At 35.0% G+C, this 24,115-nt stretch overlaps 1 protein-coding gene across 2 annotated transcripts in view; it reads left to right on the top strand.

Moving 5' to 3' along the window:
• The first annotated feature begins 4,509 nt into the window (after positions 1-4,509).
• LOC128015761 (collagen alpha-1(VII) chain) overlaps positions 4,510-24,115 on the top strand; it is a 66,780-nt gene continuing 47,174 nt past the window's right edge. For both annotated transcript variants that reach the window (XM_052599861.1, XM_052599862.1), the window contains exons 1-19: positions 4,510-4,836; positions 11,292-11,376; positions 13,127-13,307; positions 14,165-14,321; positions 14,856-14,949; positions 15,085-15,243; positions 15,923-16,080; positions 16,670-16,799; positions 16,885-17,004; positions 20,174-20,329; positions 20,848-20,967; positions 21,128-21,277; positions 21,738-21,854; positions 22,297-22,440; positions 22,732-22,854; positions 23,013-23,159; positions 23,328-23,447; positions 23,565-23,831; positions 23,916-24,059. In XM_052599861.1, coding sequence (XP_052455821.1) covers positions 11,301-11,376; positions 13,127-13,307; positions 14,165-14,321; positions 14,856-14,949; positions 15,085-15,243; positions 15,923-16,080; positions 16,670-16,799; positions 16,885-17,004; positions 20,174-20,329; positions 20,848-20,967; positions 21,128-21,277; positions 21,738-21,854; positions 22,297-22,440; positions 22,732-22,854; positions 23,013-23,159; positions 23,328-23,447; positions 23,565-23,831; positions 23,916-24,059 — 2,563 coding nt within the window. In that variant the 5' untranslated portion in view covers positions 4,510-4,836; positions 11,292-11,300. The remainder of the gene's footprint in view (positions 4,837-11,291; positions 11,377-13,126; positions 13,308-14,164; positions 14,322-14,855; positions 14,950-15,084; positions 15,244-15,922; positions 16,081-16,669; positions 16,800-16,884; positions 17,005-20,173; positions 20,330-20,847; positions 20,968-21,127; positions 21,278-21,737; positions 21,855-22,296; positions 22,441-22,731; positions 22,855-23,012; positions 23,160-23,327; positions 23,448-23,564; positions 23,832-23,915; positions 24,060-24,115) is intronic.

Here is a 24,115-nt window from a genome sequence, read left to right as displayed (position 1 = left end):
ATATATATATATATATATATATATATATATATATATATATATATATATATATATATATATATATATATATATTAAAAGCTCATCATTTACTTTTTAAATCCTGAATTTTCTTCTAAAGGAGAGCTTATGCAGAATATTGACTGTTCCCCTTACATATGATGGAGGCATACCTAGGCCAGGGCCTGTTAAGGTCCCAAAATGACCAAAAAGCACTATAAACACTTGACCTTACAACAGCTTTTAGAATTAATTTGGACTTTTTGGGTAATCTACTGTATCCCTATAAGATTGTTTCACAACCAAAAAAACACATCTTTAACGTAATACATGAGATTTAATGTGAGATATACAGTAGTGCTATTATGAATGCCTAGTTCTGTTTTATTTTGATATGGGAATCTCGACTGTAATATTAAGCGTAATGGTGATGGATTTTGTATTCTCCAGAAACAATCAAGATGCTTCATTTTAAGCTGTTATTTGAGAGTGCTACTTATTGGAAAGACTAGTGACATTCTCAAAAAAAAAACAAACACACAAACTAAAAAAGGTTGCTATTTGAATTAAGCTAAGTGAAAATAAGATTTTTTTAAAAACTCATTTGCACTATTATGGCGGTAAAACCTTTAACCATATTCACCACTAGATGGAGGTAGCATTCATCCTTTTAATGATGATGGCTTTTATAATATGTGCTAATTCAGTTTGGTATGTCATTATGTCAAAATGACAGGGTTTTATGGACATTTTTGAGTATACTTGTTCATCCTGATCACCCACAATAAAAGGGAGCACTTGGAATCACCGAAATACTGTGATTTACACTCACTTACTGTATGTCTCTGCTGTTTGTTTGTTTTTTACTTTACAAGTTCATGTGAGTTATGTAATTTTTATTAATTATGATGTAATATTTTTAACTATTAATGTACATTTATATCAAGATCATTTCAGATTGTTTTGCATTTGATTGTAATTTAGAGACACTGCACTCAGTCACATATCTGAATAGGAGTAGCATGTAGTTAAAATCTAAAAGTAGCCTACTTTATGAGGGAATCATCTTGTAGCAAATCTGAAGTTCCCACTATCCACCAAGCTGGCATGGCAAAATGCTTGTTTTCCTTCACTTTATGATGTCTATACTGTAATATACCACATGGTTTATTATCCATATTGTTAATAAATGTTTACAATACATACTGTAATAGGCATGGAATTTAACTTATATATATGTCTAGTTAGGAGATTTATCAAACCTCAAAAGAAAAAAATGACAGTATGTATTAGCAAATCAACCAAACACATCTCTCACTCCCTCTCTCAGACACACCACTCTCTCTGTCACACATGTTGGGCATCTGTGAACTCTGTGTAACCTACAGAGGCAAAACTATGCAACACGTCCAACCACAGCCATAAAAACATCTAGTTATACATTAGTCAGATATATTTCAGACCCATTCATTTAAATAAGTCAAACACCTTCTAAATCTTTTATTTCTATGAATTATTTCAATAGTTCAAAAAAATTTTTTTTTTTACTTATGTATACGCCTACATATTCAGAAAGAAGAGAAATTTTGAAGTATTCATGTTTCAGTAAGCCTAGTACATTTAAGTATCTCATACAAGCAAATCTTGACAAGTTACAGAGCCAAAAAAAAAAAAAAAGTAAGCATGTATTTGCACATTTTCTAACACTCTTAGAAGGATGTCTTGCTTTTCTAAATAGAGCTTAACCATCAGCGCTGGGATGATTGATTGAAAATCCATGTAATCAGCAAATGTCATCTCTCTGCTTTGGCTTTTCCTCTGAGATTCTTGACTGTCTTCCATGTTGATTTGACAGAAGTTCTTTGGAAGTACTGCATAAAAAGTGTAAAAAGGCTGGAATGCCACGTCGGTGACCCATTGAGCTGTTAACTAAATAGGATGATTGATGGGTTAAGTGTAAAAGAAAGAAGCGCAAGACTAAAATCAAATCTTAAGCCTCTTACACACTATGCATTCCACATGCCCAGGAGGAAAATGACAACTTGACAAGTATAAATGAACAGGATATTAGCAGGGTAGAATTGTTCAGTTTAGTGCTTAACATGCTTGCTTATCATGTTTAATCAGTAATGTCATGTGATGTTATTTTTTACATTACTGATTATTCAGTGGCATGACTATTTTTATTATATTTTATTAACTTTATATTTATTATTTTCCTTTTAATTTTTTATTAGCATGAAACGTAGCATGAGTTTAAGAAAGCTTAGGTCAAGGCTGATTATTTTTCCGGTATTTCAGAATGACTACATTTTGTATTCAAGATTGCATGACAATAAAAGATAAAAACGATTATCCCTTTAAGTGTAAAAAAATATAAAGTCAGCAGTTCTGGGGAATCATGTCTTGTGAGTGACATAGGAACGCTCAGTGATTTATCATCTCTCTGACATATTAGCATCTGCCCTGTAACCACATCTCAAAATATGAACACACGTGTGTATGTGCAATATACACACGTGTGAGTTGTGTGTGTACCTGAATGCTGCGTGTGTGTGATTGGTCGTCAACATCACTGTGTTTCTTCTGCTTCTCTATTAGAATAACCTCTGGTCAGTCAGTTATGTAGAGGTATAATTCAACTAATAAGGAAAATGCTGTTAGTTACACTCAGTCCTAAATTTATTTAGAATATTAATGTACAACAGACAAAATGTCCGTGAGAATCTTTGTTGTTATTATAGAGGTCCCATGAGGAGAAAGGAGTTTTGCATTACATCAGAGGCATAAATATAGTCTGTCTGTACATATGATGAACAGATGACAGGAAAAACACCTCAAGCTTCCTTGGATCTTAGTGGACAACTGAGAAGGAGTATTCAAAACTGTGCAATCACGAAAACTCATGTTAAACCTGGTGAACATGTGCAGTCCTGCTCTCATCTCATTACAATGCTGTTGATAAACTGTATATGTACAGTATCTCTATACTGAGAATTTCCAACTTCTCAATATTTTAAATTACAATAAATCTCAAATTCTCAGCCCCTAGGGTTAGGGAAATGTAAAAGCTTGCCATGAGAAAGCATTGACCTTAATACCCTTCCAGGTGTTTGGAGACTCATGTAGCTGTAAGTGTGCTGTTGGAGCAGGTAAAACATGAAGACATATTGCATTCATATGATCACCTGCTCTACAGAGGGATGTTGCAGAGACCATATTTGCTTAAACTGACTCACTTTCTCATCTTTCAGCATCTCAGCTGACAATGAATGAACCTGTTCCCCTTTCCTGTCCTGAAGGAATGTGTGTGTGTGCTTGTGTATGTGTCAATGCCCCACCCTATTTTCTCACACACATTATTATATAGTAGAGCAGCATCCTGCATCCTCTTTTAATTTCAGCTAAACAGTCCACGTATGACTTGGCTTATATTCATTCTGCACATGACTGTTTTTTAAAATGAGAATACATTAAACTCTTATATGCTTTTAAACAATAATAATAGTAATTTAATATTTTCCTTTTAACAATAACAACAACCATTTATTAAACACTTATTAAATCTGACATCAATTTTGCATGTCACTGTTCATTTAAAATGTAACAACATTGGGCTAACACTCCCTTTTAAGGCCCCCAAAAGTGTAACATAAACAGCTGCCTAATTTAAACCACATACTTGTTCTACCACTTCTTTGTCACCCTGTCTAGACCTTTTTCCAATGCAAGTCTAAGCCGGCCCTTCAAGAAAATCTGATGCCAATTGTCTTCTTATTCTTCTTATGTTTAGCATAATAAATCCATAAATAAACCCTAAACGGAATAAACACCTCTAAATATTGATTAATTTTGATAAAAGAGAGGGAAGACCAGTGAGATTTAACATTATGCCTTAAAAAGAATGGATGCCCTCTAGGCTTGGATTCCAGATGAGTGTGGACAGATGCTTGGGTGTGCCACAAATCTACACGTATGTCAGACAGAGAGACAGGAAGAAAGAGCAAGAGAGAGAAAGAGTATGGTTAATGTAAACCTATATATGCTAAACAATGTGGTAACATGACAGATTCCGCTACCTTATCAAAATGTGACAGATTTGACAATTTCTTTGTTATTGCCTCAACTTTTGGCTTTAGACCTTCTTTTAAAACTGCAGTATACTCAGTTTGTTAATCTCTGCTTCATGAACTCAGAACGATTCATCTGATCATTGCCAAATCATAAATTCTAATTTTGTTTTCTATAAAGAATGGGAAATAACAGAAACGATTGTTAGATGAAAAACATAAATTAGAATTGTGTCCCGCTTATTCTATTTATATCAGACGCTGTAATGTGTCGGCAGCAGGGAAAAATAACACGTTTGATTATGAACGTACAATTTACCTGTGCAGGTAGGCCTACAGCAAGAGCATAGAGCTCGCGAGCACCGCTAACTCGTGATTTGATTGGCTGTCTTTGTGAGAAGGCGGGTGGCTCACGCACACTTCTGAAGGACGATCCCAAGAAGAGAGTGAATGTCTAGGGATGATCTTATAGTTAGCTGCGGGCGTCTGAACAAGTCAGGGCTGCAGTTACTTTCATTGCAGCAAACAGCACAACCAAGGAGATATGACTTTGTTCCTCTGCTCGTAGTCAATTAGCAGGCTGCACCGTTTTGAGGAGGGAAAGTCCGTCGGCAGATGCACTCGCATTGCGCAGGAGCAGTTTGATTAAACTAAATTATTTTCGCGTAATTCCTCGGACAAATACAGACTCATTGAAGGGAATTGGTAAGATCATGCATGATTAAGAAAACGTCGTTGACTGCTTTGCCTTGGTCACCCGTTTTGAGCGGTAAGTAGACGTCCGTTTGCTCTTCGTTTGTGTTTAAATTGATGAAGCGCACTATTATTAGTGCTAGAGCGTCTGGAGTCAGTGATGGAATTCTGTTCAGCAATATAACGCTGTAGGGGTCACTGATTGGGACTGATTTAGGATCAGTTATAGAGCGCTGTCAGTTTTACGGCGCTTTAGGGCAGTAATTCTCTAAAAGTTACCTTTTGACCTCCAATGTCCTTTTGAATTCAAAAAGTTTGAGCACCTCTATTTTCTTCCATAAAAAACAACAGTTGCTGATGGAGTAAATCTGAAATAATAAATATAATGTCTGTTTACAAGTTGACAGTTAATTTTAAATTTAGCTAGATTTTTTTAAATCATTTTAGGGCGGGGCCCACTAGGGGGCCTCAGTAAATGTTCAAAGGAGCCTAAAGATGACATATATATATATATATATATATATATATATATATATATATATATATATATAGTCTTGCGACTATATATATATTAGACAGATATTAAAATAAGCTTGTTTAAATTAGTACATTTTAAAACATCTCAAATCTCACTGAGCATTTTATAATGAATATAGGTTTTTCTAGTTTAGTTTAGAAATATTTTATTGGGTATACATTGTGATTTATTAAAAAAATCTGGAAAAGTCATGGGGCGATTGATTATTGTTTATGATAGTGTGGGGTTCTTGGAGTCAAAGAGTTTGTGAACTAGTGATTCTATTCTCAAATCAGTGATAGAATGCTACAGGGCCAGCAATTAAATGCTTTGAGATCAGTTATAATTTCAGTAAAACAGAGGTCCTGAGGTCAGTAACAGAGTTCTCTAGGGTCAGTGATAAAGTGCTTTAGGCTTGGGAAGAGAGAGGTGTCCAGACAGAGTGGTGACTCTTGAGTTTGAAGCAATAATGATTTATGTAAGTAATTCTAAGAGCTATGGAATGTAAGCGTACCTTACAGTTTATAGTTAATGCAGCTTAAAGGTGCAAAATCATAAAGTCTGCCATGTAAAGTGATGCAGGTCTGATACAAATTACTGATCACTGTCATGATGCAAGCTTTTTAACTTGCAAAATATCACAATTCTTATCATTTGATAGAACAGATGTGCTACACATACTTCAACCCATGAGATGTGTTAAAACACATAATCACTGCATAATTACATATTTTATTTATATAAAACTGCTCTTGGGGTGTCCTTGGCTCCTGTGTAACAAACTCATTATCATTTAGGCTACCTGACATTACATGTGCATGTTTATTTAAATCCTGCAGGTCACAAGGAACTAAAACAGTAGAGAGAGTACAGATCAGAAACAAGATGAAAAAAAAAAAATCACAACATAAATCCGGTTCATGATTCGACCACATGTGCACATGTTGCCATTTTTCAAAAGAATGCACTGTGGGGGAAAAAGAAACGATGGGGTGATTATGTGATGAAAGTGGAAAAGCATCATAGCATCATAACATTTCCAAACTGCCTGTTCAGGAAGAGGGGGCGGGGCATGACCTCAGTTGAACTTGTGTGATTCGTCACTTTGGATATGTCACAGTCAGTAGGCAGGGCTGGAGTGTCTAGGTTACCGTGGACACCTGTTGAGCATGCAATCATGGCTGAGGAGTTGCTTTTGTTGAGTGACTACAGTGACAGACTGTGAATGTTAGTGTCTGGGCTTTTCTTCTTGTATAAGAGAGTATAGTATGCATGTCATTATTAAGAACATCTGGAATGCTCTGTAGACTTTCACTCAAGATTTTCTTCTTCTTACTTAGCCAAGACTTTCAAGACATTCTTAAATAATTTCAAGAACAATTCTAAATAATCAGCACCTTAAAGTGTCCACGTGTTTGCCGATTTCTTGCTCAGCTCTTTTAATGTCAATATACTGCTTCACTATACAGTAGAAAACGTTTGGTTGATTTTTCACATATGTGTGAACAACATTTGCGGCACATAACCAGTAACATCTGCGTGTCAGTCTCCATAGCTTCTTTGCTTCCTGATTAGACTGTAACACATATAGCATGTGAATTCAAGCATGTGAATGGAAATGCCTTGTCTGTATCTGGATACTCATATTTATAGATGGCATGTGTTTCAGAGCTGCACAATGTTCTACACTGATTCTAGGGGAATAGAATAGATGTAAAAAATAAAATGTGTTTATTGAAATGTAGATTTTTACTGGTAGCTAAAAAAAAAAACACAAATTCCTGAAAATAATTAATAAACAACGATACATGCACTTCCCCATGCATTATCATTTTAAATATTTTTTTGGCTAATGGTTTATTTATTTATTTTTCCCTCAGACTTAAATATGCACTCTCTCAATTAATCCAGTAAATATTTAGTCTGTGTTTTGGTTAGCTTGTTTTCCTTCTTTCTTTTGAAATGCCCCCTCCCCAACAAGAAGATGTGTTTGTTTTTATTTTCTTGTCCTCTTTATTTCTTTCTATTATTTTTCTGTTCTGTTGTGTAGGGGAGAGACTGTAATGAAATAGTTGGCAGTGTGACCAGCAGACAGCGACTTTCCTTTTGTGTGCTGAAGTAGTGACCTCTCATTATTTAATATTTTGAGGATGAACTCTAGTCGTCATGTCAGGGGAGGAATGTTTTTAATTTCATTCCTGTTCCTTTTGGGACATCTTCTTCTGGCCATGAACTTTTCCCTGTTCTAAAACTTTTTGAAATATGAAGGTTTTGGCTCACACATGAAGCATCAATTTAGAGGGAGAAATTTAAAAATAACACACAGAAAATATCTGTTGTTATAAATAAACTGGCCAAAATTGGCCAACATGACAATGTGAAAAATGGGTGCCATGTATAAAACATTATCATTCTGAATCTGTATTTTAGAATGATTAAACGTTTTTGTAGACTTATGTGCAAAACAGCAAGTGCTGTTCAGACATATATTCAGCTCTACAACATTAGATATAGCTCACATGCATGCAAATGCCAAAAGGGGTAGCTCAACTAAAAAAAGAACATTCAATCATAGACTAACTAGTTGTCAGCAGCATTGCAGAATCCATGTTCTAGCTGACTACACCAGTAAAGTCCCTGCTTGGGTGTTAGGTGGTGTTAAGAGGTAAATTTCTGCATAAGAAAGAAAAGCATATGCTTATAATGACATAAGTGTGTGAGTAAATAAGTCTTTTCATTTTTCGGTTATAGCCTTTAAGGATATGTTTTTACTTGCTATACTACAGGTTTCCCCTTTTCAGTAAGGAGGCTTCAGTAAGCATAACGTTTTATAAATAGTAATTTGACTGTAACCTCTTCAAAAGAATAGAGAATAAAGTTTTTTTTTGTACTACAGATGATGGATACATGGTTGGATACCGTAAAAACATAAGTCAAAAAACATTTGTCATAACATAAGTCTAATTTGATTGCATTTGTGACAGGATGAGTTGACAGGGACAATTGATATTTTAGATTATATATTTGGTGATTGTGGTGTCGTAGTCTGCAAGCAGTTGATGCTGTTGTTTCTTCTCCCAGCATCCACGTTATAGAGCTCAAGAATGTCCCTCTAATTCTTCAGACTTTTTTGTTTAGCCACACTGTAAATAGCCTTTTTTATTGTTTGAAAAAGTCAGGACTGAACTGGGTTCACATACAAAGAATCAAACATATTCTATTGCATGTAATAATAAAAGTATTGCATTGAAATATGGCTCCATTGCAATGCTTTCTTGACCCCAGGTGTGCAATGACGCCACCTTAAAAAATTCGGTGCAACCACAGGTGTAACAGCAAGAGCAACGGAATGAACAGTGTGTAGATGGAGGAAGGGAGAGACTGATGTAGACAATCTGGCAGTTCATACTCAAATGTGGTTCAGTCAAGATACTTATAAATGCTATAATTACCCTTTCATGAATCACATAATGATGACTGTGTCCTTATAATTAATGCAAACAATACTGAGAGAAACAGAGACAGAGAGGGAGAGCGTTAAATGGCAAACATGAAATCGAGAAAAATCATTTTTATTTTGACTCATGTGTAGAAAAGCAACTAAATGGTTCCATGGTTTATATGAATATTCACAATAATCAATAATTTGACCCTATTTATTGTGCAGAATACCACATTCTGTCTGTATGTTTTTATTGCCATAAAGGATTAAGCAAACTGTTGTTTACATCATATAATTTAATTAATGGCACAAAAAAAGGATCATGTCATCGGACAAGTTCACTCAGCTGAAAATAAAGTACACAAAAAGTCCCACATGTGCTTAGGGGGAAGTTTGATTGTTTAGATGCATGTTTAGTCTGTTTGTCTGTGCATTTATGTGTGTTCCGGACAGACATATCTTTTACTGTGCATATCTTTTAAGTTTTTTTGGAGTCTGGGTATTTTGAAAGTGGTTTTAAAAAATTTACGTAGTGGCATTTTGAGATTTGAAAAACCAACTTTAATTGCCAATTAAAAGTCTTCACCACAAAGAAAAAAATATAGGTAAAGTCTGTTTATCCTAGACAGTAGGAGACACCGGATAAATCAACCAGTACATACTTAGTTATAGGGATCCACTGATCATGATTTTTCATGGCCGATTCCGATACCAATTTTTTACAAGCAAACTGGCCGATTTCGATACTGATTTCCGATTTTGTTTCTTTTAAGCAACAAACAAGAAAGAAGGAAAGTACACATAAACAAGATGCTCATGTGGTATTTAATAGGCCAAACTGGCTTTTGGCTATTGAAAACAAAAACTTAACCATCTGATATTAACGGCAGTAACTGCGCAGTAAGTAACCTACATTCAATACAAACATAGATGCTATAGACATCAGCATTTAGCTTTTGTTTTTAAATTGGGTTGAAACTATATAGAACTGGCCTTAAATGAAAAGATTAACTGTAACCATGTGAAATTAAAGGCAATAACTGCATTGTTCTACAGTCCAATATTGAGGAAAAGCTCAATAAGATGTTTCTTAATCAGCATTCAGTATTTGTTTTAGTTTTTAAATTTGATTAAAAAAAAAGTATTTACCAGTGAAACTAAATAAAAGTATGCTATATAAATTATTCCAAAATGTAAAAATCAAATAAAGTTGGTGCAAATAAAACAAAGATTAAAATTAAAATTTAAATAAAATGAAAAATTAGGATAATTATTCACATCTATATTTTTTTACTTGACTAAATGAAAAATAACTATTGGCTCAAGTAAAAAAATATAGATGTGAATCATTACCCAAATTTTTTTTAACTGAATTAATGAAACTTTTTCTCAATGTGCTACAGCGGGACATTTTTAAATCAAATTAAGTCGATGTAATTTTAAGGTAAAATAAAAATAATCATCCTATACAAAACTGACGTTTAGTTTTTGCTTTTCAAACGTGTATGCAAGTTCTACTTTACAAAAAAAAAAAAGTTTTGTCACGGTTTAGTCCGTTTGGTTTCTCATCCAACACGCGAGAATTTGAGCTGAACATCCCTTCACTGTCTCCGCTTGTGTAGGGCGCGGACAGGTACAGTACTCTAGCGCAACTTCAATGAGCGCAGGAAAGGGGCTTTTATTTGTGCAGCTGTTCGCATTCTGCTATCTGTGCCTCAGACATGTAGCTCTGCACTTCCAGTGCTGAACGGCTGCCCGTGTCCTGCGCACAGATTTCGAAATACTTCCACACAAATGACATGATAGCGAATGACATGATAACAAACTGGCCGATTGCCGATCGCATATTTTAAGCAAAAACCGTCCGGTTCCGATTTATGGCCGGTGTTTTATGTGCATCTCTGTTTGTCTGTGAGTATTTAACCTTGTTTTTAACCAGGCCATTTTTCAGAGTAATCATTGTTGAGTGCAGACCAGTCTGGCTCCAAATGTGGACCATTTCCTCTCTTTTATAAAATCAAAAACAGACCAGTCTGTATTTTCCCTCATGAAAAATAACAGTCAAAAAAGTAGTAAAAGTGCTTGTGTAAGACAGTATCTGTGTAATGTGTAAAGCATGCAAATGCTTTATTTCCGTTATGGCCCTGAATTATACAATAGCATATTACTTTGAGCAATAACAGTCTGTAATTAATGTAATCACAATAGCAATATAATAAGAATGTTCTTCTAAACAAATTGAAAAGTGCATTCTTCACTGTGGTATTAATAATGGCACTTTTATGCTGCGTTTCAAACTTGCACAAGCTCATCTTCTTCTGAGTCTCCGCTCTTTATTTTATGAGGTGGTTATGGTGTAAGCCCCACATTGCTTCTCTTAGTGTCTTGTCTTTGAGCTTCCTCCAGATGTTCATGGTATCTGGGCACTCAGTTTACCCGGAGGAGGAACATTATGTTACTGCTACTTAAGCTGAAAACAGTACAGAAACAGTGCTAACAGAATAATAGATTTTTGGGTTAGATGACCATTTTTGCACACATTTTTCTATTCTTGTGTGTCATTAATGTGTAGGATTTGAAAATGGGGTGTCTGCTGCAGTGGACCGCAGTGCTGTTTGCTGTGTTGCTGTTTCTCCCATCACGGTCTACAGCTCAAGGTAAAGAGTCATGCACTATTTCAGGAAGTGCCATTCAAATTAACATGTATAGTGGAGCTATATAAATTTATCTGTAGCGTGTGCAGTTTTCATTTAGCATATTTAATATTGCAATATCAGTTCACTGAATATGTCCTCTTTGATGAAATTGAAGACATCTGTAAACTATTTTGAGGCATGTAAGAAAGTCACAATATCAGAGTTAAGTTAATCTTTAACTTCATAAAAATTATTTTATGTTTTAGCATTTATTTAATTTATTTATTTTAAATGCATTATTTTATCAATATTTTTAAATAGTGGACTATATACTGATATACCAATTATTAATTTTCATGTTATGCTAAAAAACTAAAAAGTCCGGTATTAAAAATGTACAGTATACTATTTAAAAAATATATTAATAAATAATAAATAATAAACAATAAGAACTAAAAAAAGATTTATTAATCATTTCAAAATTGCCTAAAGAAATAAGTCTGTTTGAATGAAAAACAAAGTAGTATTAGTTACATTTCTTAAATAATATATTTTATTAATTGTTTACCTTGAACACATAGTTCAGCACATTATTATCATTATTTTTATTATTATATAATATTTCAACATTATTATTTAATTGTAACTGATACTGATAAGTTGTTGATATATTTTCATGTTATGGCCAACAACCGAAAAATGGCAGATATTAAAAAAGATTAAATAATCTATTTGAAAAGATTAAATAAAACACACTAAAAAAAAATCAGTTGTCAGCATTCTAACAGTACAGTATGAAAAAGAATGTTCATTAATCATTTCAAAAAGTCTGTTTGAATGAAAATCAAATTACTGTAGCATTCAAAATAAAAATTATTAGTTACTTTTTTCAAATAATACTTTTCACTTATTTTAATTAATTATCATAACTATCATAATTATATTTTATGCATTTTTATCCACTAACACACACCTAGATTGGCATGTAGTATGTAATATAAATCAGTACAGATAAATCCAATACAGATTAAAACAAAACAAAACATGCAGTTCTCATTCTGGCTGTTTCCCATCATGCCCTATCAAAATGCAGTGATCTAATCAAACACAGAAGGTTAATTAGTTTGCTACCTTAAGGGCATTAATTCATGTAGCCGGTGAGTCACACAGAGTCATAGATAGAACTGTGTAAAGTAGAGATGGGACACCAGCTGCTGAATAAATGGGCCCAGATGTTTTGTTTGCTTGAAGTGGCTTTGCAGTCCGGGTGGCAATGGTCATTTCCTGCGTGTCTTCTCATCCTGGTCCTTTCCTAATCCTTCACTGCTTACATGAATTGAATAGGCCACAGATGCAAATGTTTATGGAAAAACTGAAATTCAAGTTCACAGTTGTATTTGTCACATACACAATGGTACACAGTAAAATGTTTTGTCTAGCCTTCAAGAAAATGTCTATGTGCAAAATAAAAATAATTAAAGTTTAAGCAAAGAAGAATATGGATTTAGAAGAAAATAAACAGTATCAATCCTGTATATTTTTTATTACTGTTAATGATTGAGCTTGACCCATTTTTGTTAACGCTAGTCTAATTTTGGCTAAACTGATGAAAGCATTTTGTATTTGTAATAATGAAAACCCACATTTTCAGACTTAAAAGACTTCCACTCTAAACATTTGTAAATATATCTCTTTTACAGTGGAAAGGTCACAATTCTGCATATTTATATCTTTGTGTCAGTATTAACTGTTTATTTTTTCCTGTTGACAGGCCAGTGCAGTAATGTTGTTGCAGCAGACATTGTGTTCCTGGTGGATGGGTCATCCAGTATTGGCCGGGCCAATTTTGTATTGGTCAAGAATTTCATGGCAGGGATTGTCAAACCCTTTGCCAGAGCGGTAGGACCCAGTGGCATCCGTTTTGGAACCATACAGTACAGCGATACTGCCAGGTCTGTGAGACTTTATGTGTTTATATACAGTAATTGATGTGCTGTGTACTTAAGTCATGTTTACCTGAGAAATAATAAAAAAGGAATTATTCATATTTGTGTTGTATTTTATTTTTGCTGATTTTTTTATTTTTATTGATTTTATTGATTTATTTGAAATATATTGCTGAAGTGCATAAAATATAATTATAATAGTTATAATAGTTAAGATAGTCTTTCCCCATCCAAGCAGACAGGAGCTGCACTTGCATGCATATTACCTATGAAGATAAAAAATAGGAACTTGGGGGCATTGCCAAAAGACCGGCAGAGTGAATGGGAGAGTTTTTGCATTTTATTTTAACATATTGTATGTAAGTAATACATATGGTGTGTTATGATAATACAAATGCACTTATTTTTTGAGTTGAACAAACTGAATAAGTTAAGGTCATATTTAATTTGCCAAACTTGTCGATAGGCAAGTTGATAGGCCTACATTCCAGATGTGATTTGAGTCTGATGCATCTTGCTCATCATAGCAATGTGTAAACTCTATTAAAAAAACTATTAAACTATTAAAAATCAGTAGATGAGTATGTAGTGTTGTTGATATTGTTGTGTTGTAGTTGTTCGAAGTAAAATCATGTGTAATCTATTTTTGCAACAGCTTTGTAGAAGTGGAGTTTGCAGGTTTCAAGTTCTTTGAATATTCAGTATTGAACATATGATTGTAAACAGTGTCTTTGTGCTTGATGAGGGGGCTGCACATATTTTATTTGACATATACTGTTCATATTATGAACAGTAAAAGTTCATGGATGTGTGTGTTGGGACATTTGTTGATTATAGATCATAGTGTATTTTATGATACTCAGGGTGGAGTTTACATTTACTACATACCTGAATGGAACTGAGCTCATAACTGCCATAGAGAATATCAACTATAAAGGTGGAAACACGCGGACTGGAGCTGGGCTCAAATACATCGCAGACAACTTCTTCAGCCCTGCCTCTATTAGAGATGTACCCAAGGTGAGCTGGATATTACAACACATTGTTTGTGTCAACAAGCACTTACTTAGCATTTGCACACTATGCACGCTATTGTTCAAAAGTTTTGAATTGATCACTAAATTAAACCGATCAACCATTACAGTAAAAACATTTTTATAAAATATTACAATTTTTGAGAAAAAAATTATATTACTTAGTTTTTTCCTGTTTATCGAAGAATCCTGATTAAATTGTTTCACAGTTTACACAGAAATAATTGGCAACAGATCTGTTTTCAAAATTTATAAAAAGAAGAAATGTTTTTTTGAATAACAAATTAGCATATTAAAAGTCACCACAGGAATAAATTACATTTTACAATGTATTAAAATATAAAACAGATATTTTTAATTGTAATATTTCACAATATTTCTGTTTTTACTGTATTATTAATCAAATAAATGCAGCTTGGGTGAATATAAGAGACAAACTGTTCATTAATTCGGTGTATAATAAATACTTAAGTTTAGCATATACTTTATTGACTCGTCAGACTGTCTTTCATTGTTTCAGATCACTATTCTCATTACTGATGGTAAATCTCAGGACAGTGTGCAGGAGCCTTCTCAAAAACTACGTAGTCTCGGAGTCAAAGTATTTGCAGTGGGTAAGAAATGTGTTATGTAGAGTATATAGCCACCATTGTAAGTTTTTTAATACTTTAATGCTGATTAAAAGATAAATAAAAAAAGATGAAATTTTTTTTTATAGTTGCTTTTTTTTCTATCTTGGCATTTCTCAGGCATTAAGAGTGCAGATCCAACTGAGCTGAATCTCATTGCCTCTCCTCCTCAAAATGAATTCACCTCTCAGATTGGGAACTTCAGAGCTCTCAGCTCTTTGCTGCCCCTAGTGTCTCGACGTGTGTGTACAACAAGTGGAGGCTCCTACTCAAGCGATGGTTAGCCTGACGTACAGTAGACGCTCAATGCAATTAAATTCAAGAATATCATTATATTTGAAGTTTTATTAAAATTGTATTTTTCACTTAGAACTTTTATATTTAAAAAGCTTTAAAGGGACACTCCACTTTTTTTGAAAAATATTTCCATTCAGCCGATCTCCGGGTCTGGTGGTAGCAATTTTAGCTTAGCTCAACATAGATCATTGAATCTGATTAGACCGTTGGCATCTAGCTCAAAAACGACCAAAGAGTTTCTATATTTTCCTATTTAAAACCTGACTCTTCTGTAGTTACATCGTGTACTAAGACAGATGGAAAATGAAAAGTTGCTATGTTCTAGGCTGATATGGCTAAGAACTATACTTTCATTCTGGTGTAATAATCAAGGAACTTTGCTGCCATACCATGGGGGCAGCAGGCGCAATGATATTACTCAGCGTTCATTTGGTCATTTTTGAGCAAGATGCTAATGGTATAATCAGATTCAACGATCTATGTTAAGCTAAGCTAAAAGTGCTACCGCCAGACCCGGATCTTGGATTCGAAAACAGTAAAACTCAACTGTTTAACTCTAGGGGAGTTGGAAAATGAGCCTATTTTCAAAAAAAGTGGAGTGTTCCTTTAATTGATCCTGCTAAATTCAAATAATTGATTTGTGTTACTGTTTCTCCATTAGAGGCCTATAGTGGTCCATCAGGCTTGCAGTTTTCAGGTGAGACCACCAATTCACTGAGATTTCGATGGACATCTGCTGGAGGGCCTGTAAGTGGCTATGTGGTTCAGTATAGGCCCCTAACTGGCCTGGGCCAGCCAATCACAGCAGAGCTCCGACAGGTGAGAATAATATTTATCATAAATGACTGTTGCTTTTTTGCAGACTAAATGGGGAATGGGATAAACGGGTAAATGGGATACAAATGATTTAATTAATAAAACCTGAGGAAGACTCAAAAACATTACTTTCTTTTCTTAAACTAGCCACTTAATAAACCTGTAATTGTATACTATGAATATTGTTGGCTCTGTGATAAATTGGTTATGTTTTTTATTAGTAAGTAGCTTTGGATAAACATACCTTTATGGTGAGAACTCACCTTTTTGAGATCAAAATAGGACACCTATGAGATTCGTATAGATCCGATGAGATCTTTTTGTTGGGGGGGAGGATGGGTCTTTTTAAAGTACCATTAGTACTAATTCAATTATGTACCCACTTATAGTCAACGACCTTCAACTGGAATAAAACTATTAAAGAAAACAATTTAAAAGACAAAGCACATAATTAGCAAAACTTACTTCAACTTTATTTAAATTACTCAAAATTATTTTCATAATTTTAGTTTTAGTTTAAAATAGCAACAGCATTGGATTACACAAAGTATAGCATAATGCTCTCCACTGAATTTTATGTTTTTACCTACAGGAAACAATACCAAGCAACCAGCAGAACTACACTGCACGAGAGCTGCGCTCGGGCACTGACTACCTGATCACCGTTGTTGCTCAATACCCAAACAGCTTGGGAGAGTCAGTGTCTGGCAAGGCCCGAACAAGTGAGAACTGCACACAACAGAAATATGTGTCTTCCAATTCAGCATCATTTAAAAAATCTCTCTCTTACCCCAAACTACCCTCTAGAGACTCTTAGGGGTGTGACTACACTTCGACTGATTCAGGCAGGGTTTTTTACTCTGGCTTTGGGCTGGGACACTCCAGATGATCAAGTACAGGGTTACAGAATCACCTATGGACCTGCAGGTGAGATAGACACAGTCCCATATGGATACTATTGCATTTATCAGTAATGTTTTTACTCTTTAAATGGTAAATACCATAATTGTATAGTATTTTTTATTATTTTTCAAAAGAAGATGTTCAACATTCGCTGTCACAATTCTGAGTGGTTGCTAAAGTGAATGTTAAACATCTGATTGTTCAGAGAAGTAATAGCACATTCATGTCTCATCAAAAAGCCACATGATTAGACATTAATGTCTGTTGCACAAACAGTCCACTGTAATACAAAGGTTGAGGAATTTTGAACAAAGCAAGCACCACTAACTAATGATTTTAGCAGTTTGATAAAAGGAAGATGGGGATGTGAGATAATGTTTTGTTGTTGTTGTTGTTTGCCAAAGGTATTTTTGTCAATTGCTTGAAGGAGTGCCAGTTTACTTTACCTGGTTGGTATCCAGGTGTGAGCTAGCAGAGAACAGATCTGTCAGATTAGGTGTGACACTATGTTTAATCAGGTCTTTGAAGCTAGAGGAAGATGTTTCAACCTGCCTGTCTGAGCCCAATGTTCCATGCAAAAGAATAGACGCTGAAACTGTGATTTAAAATTGTCCTATGTAATTAACTGACTCATATATATGCTGTGTTTGGTATGAGTTGCTATGAACTGATACCGCTGTACCAAACCCCCAAACCCCGTTGTTCCATGCATGGAACCAAAAGAGGTTTTATCAATCAGGATATATACCAAAGCATTTTAAAATTAAAAATATTAAATAAAATGCATTTGTTGCTAATGAAAAGCTATGAGAAGGTAGATAGATAAAGGGATAATGCATTAAGGCAAGTAAGGGCAATCTAATGAATCTGCAAACCCTTTTTGCTTTTCAAAATATTAGAGACAGATTGTGTTAGTCAGAAGAGAAAGAGATGTCACATTTGCTGTTAATCTGTCACAGAGCTGCTCTCTGTTCCTCGTTTCCACTTCTTTAACAACCTTTATATAAAGACATGAACAGATACTTTATATATTTGTATAAATAAATTTATGAAAGAACACATACTGTATTATACAGATACTACATGTTTAATGGTATTGGATGATTTGTAAATTTAAATGTTGCATTCAAAGTTAGTATGATTAGATGTTTATATAGATGTTTGTGAGGAAATGCTGCTACTCATTTTCTTTAATCTTTTCATGTTTATGTGACTTTTGAAAAGAATGTATACCCATGTGTATAAGTTCTTAATCAGTGGAGCAGCCAGTTATTCTGGGACTGATGAGTGAAGTAGTTTAGTACTGTTAATGAATCTTTGTAGTACTTGATTCAAGGTTGATATAAATATTGAAGTTGGGGTTCTTCTTCTTTTCTCTTTTTTATTTTAATAGTTTTTATGTTTTTACACAAGTGGGAACATCTACTGTTTTGGAAGAGTACAAAAAAAAAAAAAAAAAAAAAAAAATTAATGGCAAAATAGGGAAAAATGTAATTTAATGTCCTTCTTTCAGTTTTGTAGGATTTTTAAACCATTGACCTTACATCAGTACATCCGTACATCATTATAAGAAACACTTATGCAGCTTTGTTAACTATTGTTTTTTTTGTTGTTGTTGTTTTATATTGTATTGTGTCAAGGTCATATAACAAATAGGGGTGTAACGGTTCACAAAATTCACGGTTCGGTTCGATACGATACACTGATGTCACGGTTCGGTTCGGTTCGATACGTTTTAGATACAGCAAAATGTAAAAACATCTCAACTTTTCAGAATGCCGCAAGCGCACCGCGGGTCATGTGACAAGAACCAACCAATCAGCTTCATCCTTTCCCGTAACAACGTTGAGAGCTCAGCCAAGATGAAGGAACAGCTGATCATAGTTGTATATGGATTGCAATTTTGAAATAAATTCAGTAGCAGAGCTACTGCAAGCGATTTTTAGAGCTGCAAATCCATTTATCCTTCGCTGAAATTTCCGCGTCTCATGGAGAGAGCACGTCATTGTTGCTTAGCAAAGACAGACGCCTCAGGAGAAAGACGCGCTTAGCGTTTTCCATGCGTTTTTAGGCACGACTCAGCACGCGCTGAAGGCTCGTTGCAAAATGTCTAATGCATTTAACAGACCAGAAATATAAGATCCTAAAATAACCAACAGGTCTGGTGTTTGGGTTGGATTCCCTGTAAGCTATAGTGTCTAAATGCTGCAGGGATAGTTTGCTGCGTGCATGTTTCTCCTTTTTTTCGTCTTTTCCCAGATAGTACTGACGCATATATCCCAGATATTCCCGCTGGTTTTTTTTTTTTTTTTTTTGTAATCCCGCTGGTGTACCCTGTCATGTTGCAGATGCGACATACCGTTGTTTATTTATCCACCACTCTCTTGCCATCACCATTATAGCTTAAAGGGAATCCAAAGTGCACCCAAACACCAGACCTGTTGGTTATTGGAGGATCTTCTCATTTCTAGTCTGTTAAACGCATTGGCTATTTTGCAACGAGCCTTCAGCGTGTACTGAGTGAGCGAGCGCCTGCTGAGTAGCCTAACATAAACATATAAGATGGTGTTTTTTTCTTCTTCGGGAGTGTCAGGGGCGTTGCCTGTTACGTTGTTTGGGTTATTGGGCTACCTTGTTGAACGCATATCATTATATTTCTTTCTCTCTCTTTTTTTTTTTTTTTCAAATATAATTAATTACTCCAACGAACCGTTCGGTATACATAATGCGTACCGCGTACCGAACCGAAAGCGTCGTACCGAACGGTTCAATACGAATACGCGTATCGTTACACCCCTAATAACAAAGTATTAATGTACATTAAATAAAAAAATCTGAATCTTAAAAATATAAAAAATAATTGAAAAATTTATTATCACAGTCTCTGAAAATGGTCCATTGATGTTGAGCTTACAGCTTAGTGAGTCATGACCTAAATAAGTAGCCATGCTGATGAATGAGTTCAGCGAGTTCATTCGATCAAGGATTTGTCTGAATGATTTAAACCAGATTTGACCAAAACATGTATTTTTCTTATTTCTGATATTACATGAAAGCACCAGCATGCTCACACAACTGACTTACAGTATTTCCACATTGCAAGCCATAGTTTAAAATATTGTTAGTAATTTTTTTGTACATAGCATAATTCATAACTAATGCTAATTGATTTTCCTGATTGATTGGTTAACAGGTCAGCCTGCTGCACAGGTGCTGGAACAGTCTGTGGGGGCAGAGTCAACTTCTCTGACTTTGGTTGGTCTTAAGTCAGACACAGAATATGTGATCAACTTGTACCCACTATTTCCCCGTAACAGCGCCTCACCAGCTACCCTTTCTGCCCGCACATGTGAGTCCTTATATATTATGGTTCACAACTTTCAGTAAGCAGTAAGAAATCAGTAAGAATTTTTTGGTTTGTTTTAAAGAAATTCATACTTATATTCATCAAAGATTAATTAAATTTATCAAAAGTGACAGACATTCATAATGTTACAAAACTTTACTTTTTCAAAAAAATGCTGTTTTTCCACAAAATATTAAATTATACAAAAAACGTGGCAGATGACTGAAGTAAAGGCTGCTGAAAATTCAGCCTTGTCATCACAGAAATAGATTACATTTTTAGATTTATTAAAATATAAAAAGTTATTTAAAAATTGTAATAATATTTTTTATTAAACAAATGCATTTTTGGTGAGAATTAGAGACTTTCAAAAACATTAAATCTTAGCGACCCCATATTTTAAAAGGTAGTGTTATTTATAAACACACGGACGCAATCAGACACCGTTACCTCCTCCTGCATCACTAAAGTGTTCATGCTAATATATAAAGCTTGGTCTGTGTATGTTCCTGTGCTTGCAGTGGGTTTAGAGAGAGTGCAACAGCTCTCTGTTGAGACTATCTCAAGCAACAGTGTTCGAGTCCGCTGGACAGGAGTAGCAGGGGCCAGAGGATATAGAGTCATTTGGGGCCCTTTAAAAGGTCAGCACATTTTTGAAGAGGCTATTTTTAATAAAATGTTTTCTATAAGGTGATAGCCAATGAGGATGTCTATGAGTATTAGTTTAGATATTATTTCACATTTTGCTTGTATCAGATTCCTGTTTTCTGTAAAGAGTCATTTTGTCTGTGTCTCTTTCAGGAAGTGATGTGGAGACCATAGAACTGGGAGGTGATAGTGAATCTCACACTCTGGGGAATCTAAGACCAGACACGGAGTACATTGTTACAGTCATCGCCCTGTACAATGGAGAAGCTGAAGGACCAGGAGCCACTGCACGTTTTAGGATAGGTACACAGATACACATGCAGACGCATCTACAGTAAATGGTATATCAGGACGGATAATTTTTTTTTAAAGTTTGCGCTGATTTGGAAATGATTTCTGAAAGAGGTAGTTTGGCAATATTTCTAAAATAAACTACTAAATAAAATAAATGCATATAATGGTTAATTTATCACACACAGACATTGAGGTGTTCACTTTCAGTCTTTCCATTGACTCACTGTCTCCTAGATCAGAACAGAAGAACTGTTTTTTGTTTTATGACTCACAGACTGCAGCCATAAAATGTGTGAGGGTGTTTGTATATGCGCATACATGTTAGACCAAGAGACTAAGAGGAAAGAGGCAGTAACTGTCTATAAATATAATAGGACATTAAGTTCAGAAAGATGGAAGTCATTGTTTTACTATTTTATGGGACAGGAAGAGATGAAGCTAAAAGATGTTTAATGCATTTGGCTTTCAGAGCGCTCAGAGCAACAGGTCCTGAGAGCCACGACTACAGGACCCACCAGCATCAGATTAAACTGGAACCTCATACAGGCTGCCAGAGGCTACCGACTTGAATGGAAAGCTGGAGAGAGTATGAAACTGCTTAGTAAAACATACAAACACACTGTAAAAATAGCCAGGATTGTAAAAAGATTTACAGTAATTTCTTACAAAACAACAATATATTCAGAACATTTTCTGTCGTGACACAGTAAATGACTCTAAAAATAACCACATGCATTAGTTGGATGGATTTATGGAAATTTACTTGGAATCTAATTGTTGGAATGTTACATGGAAAAGACAAGCCCGATCAGCCTGAACAGTTAAGGGGGTTTTTGCAATACAATTTTATACAGTATGTACAATCTGCAAAAAAAAAAAAATTACACGAATTATGAACTGAAACTTTGCACACTACAAAACAAAACTAAAAGTGACTAAATAATCCAGCTAACTATGTACAGTATGAATGTAGAATAATTGTTATGTGATACTTTTTTTTGATCTTCATGTGATCCTGCTGACTGCAGGAGGCAGAGTTCAGAAGCAAGAGTTCCCACAAAGCACCACAAACTTTGAGCTCAGAAGTCTGCAGCCAAACACAGAATACATCATAACTCTATACACACTCTACGAGGGGCGAGAGGAAGCTACTTTCTTTTCAACCAAATCAGGTCAGAAAAATGATCGATGGAATACAACATGATAGTGTTTTAAACTTCAGTATTACAGTTAGAAAGACACTGGGGAGACCCAATATTTAACTGAATACAGCTTTTTCTTTTCATTACCTACAGTATTATGACAGTGTTTTTTTTAATAATTTTCAGGGATTGTTTTTATAGTCCCAAAGCTTCATTTAAGCTGCATTAAACAAGTTTGTGTAAACCTGATGGTCAATGTTTTAGTTTTTATCTTGCATACCTTTCATGTGTATATGTTGATACATGGGTTGTGTTTAATAGAGCAACCAGTTGGTCCTGTCACGAACCTGAGGGTAGTTGATTCACTCGGAAACATTGTACGATTAGGATGGACAGGAGTCGCTGGGGCAACGCAGTACAACATCATCATTCTTAATACAGAATGTGAGAATATTATTTCCTCTCAATACAAATACAGTATGACAGTATAGCATTAAAGTATTGCTTTGTGATATATATATATATATATATATATATATACTTTCAGGAAATTTTCAATGTGCCACTACAATGATTTGAATTTGTTTACTGGTCTTTTACAGCAAATGCAGAGGTAAACAGAAGAGTTCCTGGGAATCAAACAAACTTTGACCTAAAAGACCTCGAAGATGGTGTACGCTATGCTGTCAGTGTAAAGGCACTAATTGGATCCGATGAAGGGGAACCAGCAACAGTGTTCATCAAAACAGGTGTGTGCATTCATACTTTTTCTGATGTGTGAGGTTGTGTTTTTTAAGTTGTCACTCAGTACATCAGGTTCCTATAAAAATAAGGTGCTATTAAAGATACTCTGTAGAGTAACATAATGTGGATATATTATGTCAGAAAATAACTGCTGGAAACTGAATGTTAAACAGAACCTCCACTGCGGGTGACCAACTTGCGGGTAGTTGGAAGCAACAGTCGACGAGTTAGGATTGCTTGGAGTGGTGTTTCTGGGGCGACAGGCTACCGGCTTACCTGGAGACAAAGCAATAGTATGTAGACCTGTTAATGCAATGATTTGGGTTTTCTGTCTTTTTTTTTTTTTTGAGTTGATATCACATAACTTATGTTGGTTTTAATCTGTCAGCTGTTCTCTCTTCATGTTTTAGCTGCAGAGCAATCCCGTGTCCTGGGTGGTGATATTACTACCTACACTATAGATGGGCTGCAGCCAGATGATTCTGTTGTTGTGGGTGTTGCCCCAGTGATTGATGGACAGACTGGAGAAGTGGTCTCTGTGTCTACAAGAACCAGTGGTTCTACTGGAATAGTTACAGGGCTACGAGTCATTGAAGTAGCATCTTCAAGGATAGTAATAACCTGGTCTCCTGTGAATAGAGCAACGGGCTATAAAATCACCTGGCGGCGAAGTGACGGTATGGACAACATTAACTTTAGTACAGTAAATTTATTCTAATGTGGGCATGGAAACGTTTTTTTTATTTTATTTTTTATTGTAGGAGTTGAAGACTTTGAGATTGTACCCCCTGATGTGGCTTCTTATACCATTGATAGACTCCAGGAAGGTGCAGCCTACCAAATATTAGTCTCAGCCCTTTTTAACTCACGGGAAGGACCTGTTGCCACTGTGACTGCAAGGACAGGTAGTTGTTGTCTTTTTGTATTTTGATATATCAGTTAACCATATGAAAGGTGCTTT

Source organism: Carassius gibelio, chromosome A6 (assembly GCF_023724105.1).
Source record: "Carassius gibelio isolate Cgi1373 ecotype wild population from Czech Republic chromosome A6, carGib1.2-hapl.c, whole genome shotgun sequence".
NCBI classification, from domain to species: Eukaryota; Metazoa; Chordata; class Actinopteri; order Cypriniformes; family Cyprinidae; genus Carassius; species Carassius gibelio.
The sequence above is the reverse complement of the archived record's forward strand: the minus strand, read 5'-3'. Positions and strand labels throughout refer to the sequence as shown.